The 7,215-nt window shown below is 32.8% G+C and overlaps 1 protein-coding gene and 1 long non-coding RNA gene across 9 annotated transcripts; one reads left to right on the plus strand and one right to left on the minus strand.

Moving 5' to 3' along the window:
- Positions 1-2,288: 2,288 nt before the first annotated feature.
- Positions 2,289-4,611, plus strand: LOC106361907. 8 transcript variants are annotated; one of them, XR_001272979.3, is made up of 8 exons: positions 2,289-2,519; positions 2,737-2,872; positions 2,956-3,262; positions 3,346-3,404; positions 3,537-3,681; positions 3,778-3,892; positions 3,980-4,163; positions 4,241-4,611. It is a non-coding gene; the product is annotated as an uncharacterized LOC106361907 (long non-coding RNA). The 8 variants fall into 8 exon arrangements; XR_001272978.3 differs by lacking the exon at positions 3,346-3,404 and having other exon boundaries at positions 2,291-2,519; XR_001272980.3 differs by lacking the exon at positions 3,346-3,404 and having other exon boundaries at positions 2,291-2,519; positions 2,961-3,262.
- Positions 4,612-5,500: 889 nt separating this feature from the next.
- On the minus strand, positions 5,501-7,215 carry LOC106359241 (transcription factor RSL3-like). The gene is made up of 4 exons (XM_048749802.1): positions 7,063-7,215; positions 6,582-6,776; positions 6,332-6,463; positions 5,501-5,506 (listed from the first exon to the last, which is right to left on the minus strand). The coding sequence occupies exons 1-4, from the start codon at positions 7,213-7,215 to the stop codon at positions 5,501-5,503; spliced, it is 486 nt and encodes a 161-aa protein (XP_048605759.1).

Genomic DNA, 7,215 nt, shown 5'->3' on the forward strand with positions numbered 1-7,215 from the left:
AGATGGTGTATTTTTAGATTTAGACCACCTCCAATGGTAGGAATTCATGATGGCTTTTTAAGATTATTTTAGTCATAAATTTTGAAAATTTTTAAATAAAAAACCTCTCTAAAAATAATGGTTCCAATGGTATAACCTCAAGTAAGGTTCTTAAAAAATATTATTCTTTGCCATTCCCATACAAACTTTTGTTTACCCTTTATGGTTTTTGGATATCTATCCATATGTGAATCCTGTTGTATCAACTCTTCCATCTGCAACAATGAAAACACCACAACCGCAAATCAAAACACTCTCATTCTCATATTCACCAATCAATGATAAAGCAAGCTAGAGAGACATATACCCATTTCCAGAGAAATCAAAATGGAAAGCGCTGATCTCTCTTCTTTCTCTAAGTCAAGGGACAAGTTAATATGGGATCTGACCGGAGAATCTGTTGCTGTTGAGATGGAGGATGGCTAGATCCAAGAGAAAAGAGAGGTCTTTGACGATGGTGCCTTTGAGATTCGCTTTGTTTAGATCTATGGTGGTTACGGACGAGCCTGAACAGAACCAGGATCAGAATTAGGGTTTCCGCCACCGCCAACCCAAACTCCACCTTCGTCCATTCCTACACCAATGCCGTAGTCACCGACGAATGTACCCAGCCTCTGCTTGATCCAGTTGACACGTATAGGTTCTTACAATCTCTTAAACTCTCTTTACAGAACCGGTTTTAAAATTTAATTTCTTTTTGATTTATTTTTTTTAGCTTTTTTGTTCAGAAACCCAGGTTAAAAACTCTGAGTTTGCTCTTAGGTATAATTAAATTAACAGCCGTTCAAACAAAAAAGTATAATCTATATTATAATAGGAGAGTTTTTACTCTCTCCTAAAGGTATCCACGTCATCACTTCTCTGTTTGGTGGGACCTACAGAATTAGTCATTTTTTGCTGGCTCGAAAGCGCAAAGACAAGAATTTGTGTCATTATCGATGGGCCAATCTTAATTGATTCAAGAGCCCATTAGATAACAAAACTGATATGTTAATCTACAAACTTATCCATCCCTATATATTATTTGAGAATCATTACAACTTTTTTTTTGTAGCCATATGTCATTATTACGATGATTGTTAGAATTATTAGAGAAATATGTTGGTCCATCTAATTATATAATAAGTTTTTTATTAAACTAACAATAAATTCATCATTAATGTACTTTAATATTTTCTTAAATAAAATTTACGAAATTGTCTAATGTGGCTAAAGTATATAAGGCAATTAATGATTTTGAATAATAAAGATTTGATAAAAAATAGTGTATATTCTATCATATTTGTTTAATTTTAAACTATTAAATAAATTAAACAACCACAATAACCATATAATAAAAATTTGGATTTTTATGTATATGTTATATTTTGAATTTTTACAAACGGCTATAAATTACTAAAACTGTAAGAGTCTCACATTCAAATTTTATGATCAATGGTTAAAAAATTTGTTATGACAAAATACAAATGATTACAAAAATTATATAAGTAAAAAGTCTAATTTAATTAATTATTAAGATTAATATATATATCATTTTAAATTAAACTATAAACCATATAAAATACAATATTTTAGTTTCAAAATTTTACTTTGAACAATTTTTTTGATAAAAGTTTAGAACGATCATTGACAACTTATTTTTTTAAATATAAATTACTAAAACTATTAATCCCACAATGAAAATTTTGTTATCAGTATTTTATTTTTTTTTACAAAAGATATAAATGATCAAAAAACTATATGAGTAGAAATCATCATTTAATAGACATTAATATTAAAAATATACTAAAATATATTATCTATGTTAGTATCATTTAAATTTAATTACATATCCTATCAAATATAAAAAAAATATTTTTGGATTAATAAAATTGATTTATATGTTCGCACCAATTTAATTATATATTTAATAGTTACTGAACTTTAATTATTTAATATATATTATTATTTCATAATATGTAAAAATATAATACATAAAATAATTTATATATATATATAATGTTGATTCCGCGTAAGGCGCGGATCTTAACCTAGTATTAATATTGTTACTTCTCCTTTCGTTCCCTTTGCTGTTTTCTAAAAAGCCATAGGAGAGTTTTTATTCTCTCCTAAAGGTATCCACGTCTATCACTTTTCTGTTTGGTGGGACCTACAGAATTAGTTGGTTTGAAAGTGCAAAAGACCCATTATTGATGGGCCTGATTCAAGAGCCCATTAGATAACAAAACTGATATGTTAATCTACAAACTTAACTTCTCCTTTTGTTTCCTCTGCTGTTTTTCTAAAAAGCCAATTGCATATTCTTGGCTCAACGCATTCCTACACTTTGAAAACGATTATTGAAATCACATGACAAATCCTCTTCCTCTTCAACTTCCAATATCTCTCTCTCTATACATGACGAAATGAAGCCTCTGAGGAGACATTGGAGAAGGAAAATCATCGGGTCAATCGTCTCTTCCGTTAAGACATCCGTCCCGGTAGGTAATTTAGTTCATGTACATATCTGAATTTCTGAGCAGATTGATCAAGGTTCGATGAAACCTTGGTTTGGATCTTGCGATTCTTGGGTGGATAAGAAGCGATTTGTCTTATGTTCTGTGGTTTTATGTATATTGTGTTTTTGTGTATATTTGTGTTTTTTGTGATTTGTTCAGAACGAATCAATTGATTTATGTTCTCAGTTTGTGTTTGCAGTTACATAAAGGATCGTTCTCAGAATAACAAAGTAAGATGAGTGGTAGTGGAGTTAAGAGTTTCTGGAACCACAAAGACACCTGCAGATTTCCTCAAACCCATCTGTGAGACCGTTGTGGTGAAACTCATTATGGAGGTGAGAATACTCTCTTTCTTTGTACATATCTTCTTCTTTGTATTCTTCTTATGTTGGGGCTAACGTTAAGGATGTGGCTAAAGTGCAGTAGAGTGATGTGAATTTGAATGCGCTGCAGTTTACGCCACAGAGAGCGCTAACTACAGTGTCGTCTTCCTTATTCTGAGTTGGTGGAAGATAAACGGAGAGTGGTGTTGTTGGTGACCGAGCGGTGAGCTTATCAGCCGCAACTGGTTCTTCCAAATTACAAGCTTGTGAACCAGTAAGAATCACCTTTGTCTGAGCTCACGATCAACTCAAAACAAATAATTACAAACCTCACGATAATGCTGGAGAAAATGTTCATGTTGCCATGGCCGTCAGTTCCACCATTTACAACAAATCCTTGAGGTGAATTATGTCCACTGTTATAGTTGTTATACTCTTTGCTCAATGTTTTCGAATTTCTTATTTGAGTAATTGTACAATACAAGGTAAATAAGGTGAAGGTGGTGGTTGAGATTGTGGTCTGTATACAGCTCTACTGTACTAGGTTACAAGTTTTTTGGACATGTTTTTGTTTTGTTTTCGTGATCAGTTTTGTCTAGGTTCTTTACCTTTCCTTATCATGTTGACTTATTTCATACATTTAACTAAAATGTTATCTCATCCATTGTTACAATAGACTGTGGAGTTCCTCTGCACTGGAGAATTTGTCAGTACTGAAACTACTACATCTCCTGCTCAAAATGCTATTGAAAGCTTCAGCATGGATCCTCATCATTCACATGTGCATACTGCCATAACGACAACACAGTTGGAGTTCTCAGGTTATTCTTCCATAGCTCAAGTTTAGCTAAACCTAATGTCCCAATTTGAGGATACACTCACCACTTCTGTACATTGTTCACGCTGAACTTTTGCAGGTACTGTGTCCATTTCTATGGGTCAGATAGGACAAATTTCGCTGGGTTTGTGGCATTTGATGGAGAGATGACTAAGCTAAACAACTTACGTGCAGCAGAAGTTGCTCAATTAATGGTAACACCACCGAGAACTATATACAATTAATGGTTTATATCTTTCAAAAACACCAATACAACATACCTCACCAGCATTTTTACACAGGATCCAGGTTTGGAGAACCCCGACCAAAGACCCCTCCCACAATGCTTAAAGGATTTGGTTGGCACCACTATAACTTCACATTTAAAGCTGTCCCCATTCAACTTTTCCTCAAAGCAGCAGTCCTTCACATATCAAGGATCATTGATCGCAATCAACGTTCACCACTCCCAAAATTGCTGGAAACGTAAGTTTAAGAAGTAGCTAAACATGTTTTAAACTTTTCTTATTATGACTACAGCTATTGATAGGGTTCATGGGCAGGGAGCTGATGATAACACTGGAGATGATATGCTTGGAGCTGCTAAAACTACACTCTCCACTGATGTCACCAAGGATGGCGCTGGTGAGCGTAATAGTGTTGAAGTCCAAGCTGACAGTGCAGACCTTCACGAGGAGAGCATAGTTTTAGCAGCTCTACAGCCAGACGACTTACATAGAAGTCGTCTAGACGAACAAATCTGGAAAAAAATATTGATTTCATAGTTTCAACTAGTGAAATAACTTGTTTAACAAATATAAGTCTTCTCCAAACAACCAGAATCTCAAACAAAAGTGACTCACCAAGAATCGTAAGTTTCCATGGCTCTATGACCCATACAAATTTTAGAATCAAAGTTTTGGGTTTTTTGAGATGAATATGGAGAGAAAGTGAAAGAAATATGTTGTTTTTAGTTCATAAGAATTGAGAAAAAAGAAGTGTAAATTGATTTGAGGTGCATTAAGAGCTTCAAATTATTTGTTCATGGTGGTTGGTGTATTGATGGCTATGACAATCTTGTAAATATTTGAAGATGGTGAGGTTGAGAGAGTAAAAATGTCATTTTCGAAAAAAAACTAATGACATTTTCGTAAATAATGTGAATTTATGGGGTGAATAAGACAAAAAAAAAATCCAAAAAACATATGTTAGTTTTAAGTCTGACTTCATGTTTTGAGTCATTTTTGCAAATAACCCAATAAACCCTTGATTGTATAGATTGTAGACGAGTGTCTGATTTAAAATTAATTGGTAATAAATATATAAATTTATGAGGATGGTTGGAGAAAGCTGTTAGTATTATAGACAACTTTAATTCTCTCCACATCACTAAATTAAAAGCAGTCAAGCTTTGGTTAATTTTTTAAATTTCACAGTTTTTGTGGCTGTGGAGAGCTAATTTTTAGAGTATTCTTTCAACTGCTTTGAAAAATGTTTTTTCTCCTTTTTGTAAAACATATATGCTTCATTTCTTCTATAGTAATACGTTTCACTAACATACATATAATACTATATTTCTTACATATATAATCCACAAAATGTTACAAATATTATTAAAATATGTATATATATATATGTGTATATAAATTAAAAATTTCACATACATATGTAAATAAAAATTACATATATTAATTTACATCATAATCAATTTGTAATTTCTACAATAAATTATTAACTTCTAAATTTTATTTTAATTTTCAAATATTACTATTTTAATGTTAAAGGCCAATCATGCTTTCTTTGAAAAATCTATAACTAAAATCTTACAACTACATCACAAAATCATACCGTATAAATTCTATATCAAAATATAAAATCTACAGCTGCAACCAATCATACTATATCTTTCTTACATATTGTTTAAGATCTTTTTCAATTTTTGATGTAAGACACTGTTCTTCTCCACATCTAAAACAGATTGGAATTGTTTTGTTCATCAATTTGATTTTGGTATTAAAAGACTTTGGCATGGCGTCTTTCGTTTGGCATAATTAGCCATTAATATTTTGGCTAAACTTCAATTATATATCTTCACATAAAAAAACTAAAGTCGGCCGAATGATTAAACTATATATCTATATAACAGTTAGTTCAATTATATATGTTTACAAAATAGTGCGAGAAAAAGCTGCTATTTTATTAGTCACAGTTGACTTTTTCATATTTTAATAACATGATTACATTAATAAAAAGTACCAAGTTATTAGAACCATAATGAAGAAAAAGACAAAAATAAGTTTAAAGAATAACAAAAGTTATTAGAATGAACAAGAAGAGAAAGTGGTACGTCCAAAAGTAGACCTCTCTCTGATATGGCCCAATGAAAGAGATTCATATGTTCTAAATCGGTTTCTTTACAATTAGATTGTATATAACTTGTATTACAAGCCCTTCACATGAGCCGAGACAAAAGGTTGTGATGAAATCCCATGTCAAGTCCATTGTAAGCCAATGGTGCGTACATCCATAGCTCATCGGAGCTCAACAACAACATTTTGTACATATATGCATTTTGGTTAGTACAAACTTACAACATATACATAGATGTTAAAGACTCTAACAAAAACACAAACCGAAAAAAAAATTGTGCATACCTTGATTTGAAGCTGCAAGAACTTCACGTAATGGACCGCTTCTTCAAGCATCGTGCTTATATCGACTTTTGTCCCATTCGGTACAAGGTTTTGTTGTGTCTTGAGCCTTTCGTTAATCTTCTTTCTTCGTTTCTGAAAAAAGTAAATTGAACTACTTATTAAAAGTTCCTTGAAACCTTGTAATGGGACAGTTTAGTTATTCTCAATTGGTTTTGAAATAAAATTTTGAATTGTTCAAAAGTTATCTTACCAGAGCATAAAGGCTTTGAGGATCAGTAGCTGTCCCTTTCGTGGCTCTTGTTTTGCCTTTAGCACTTGTGACGGAAGCCTTTTCATCGTCTGAACTGTTGCTTTGGCTCTGACCATCTCTCCAATTAGTGTTGCTTTCATCGACTGTATTGCTTTCCTGGTTTACCCTCTGCTTTTTCTTGGCTTTGACAAGCTCCTATATCACGTTAATGATGTTGTATTTGGTTTATTGCAAAGCAATCATGAATAAAAAGAGCATTATATACATTATTGATCGTGCACTTACTTGTCTTGTGACGTCACAGTTAGAGTTACGGTTGTGTGGATTCTCTACGTGAAGTTGTTTCCTCTTAAGCGTTGCCGTTTCTTGGAAGTGATTTTGATCCCAAAAATCAAGCATGGTCGGAAGATTCCCTCCCGCATCACGCCAAGTGGGAACATATCAGGAATCAAGAAAGCATGTTGGTCAGAAGACACAAAACGTTGTTCTGATGATGGTGACGAAGATGGCCATTGTAAAGGCTAGAGAGACTAAGCATCTCATCTTGCGGTTTCTCCTCCTTAGATGATGAACACTGATCAAAGTTGAACATCCCCAGGAGAGACTCCAATTCACCATCAACAAAAACATCCAT

Source organism: Brassica napus, chromosome C3 (assembly GCF_020379485.1).
Source record: "Brassica napus cultivar Da-Ae chromosome C3, Da-Ae, whole genome shotgun sequence".
Classification (NCBI taxonomy): domain Eukaryota; kingdom Viridiplantae; phylum Streptophyta; class Magnoliopsida; order Brassicales; family Brassicaceae; genus Brassica; species Brassica napus.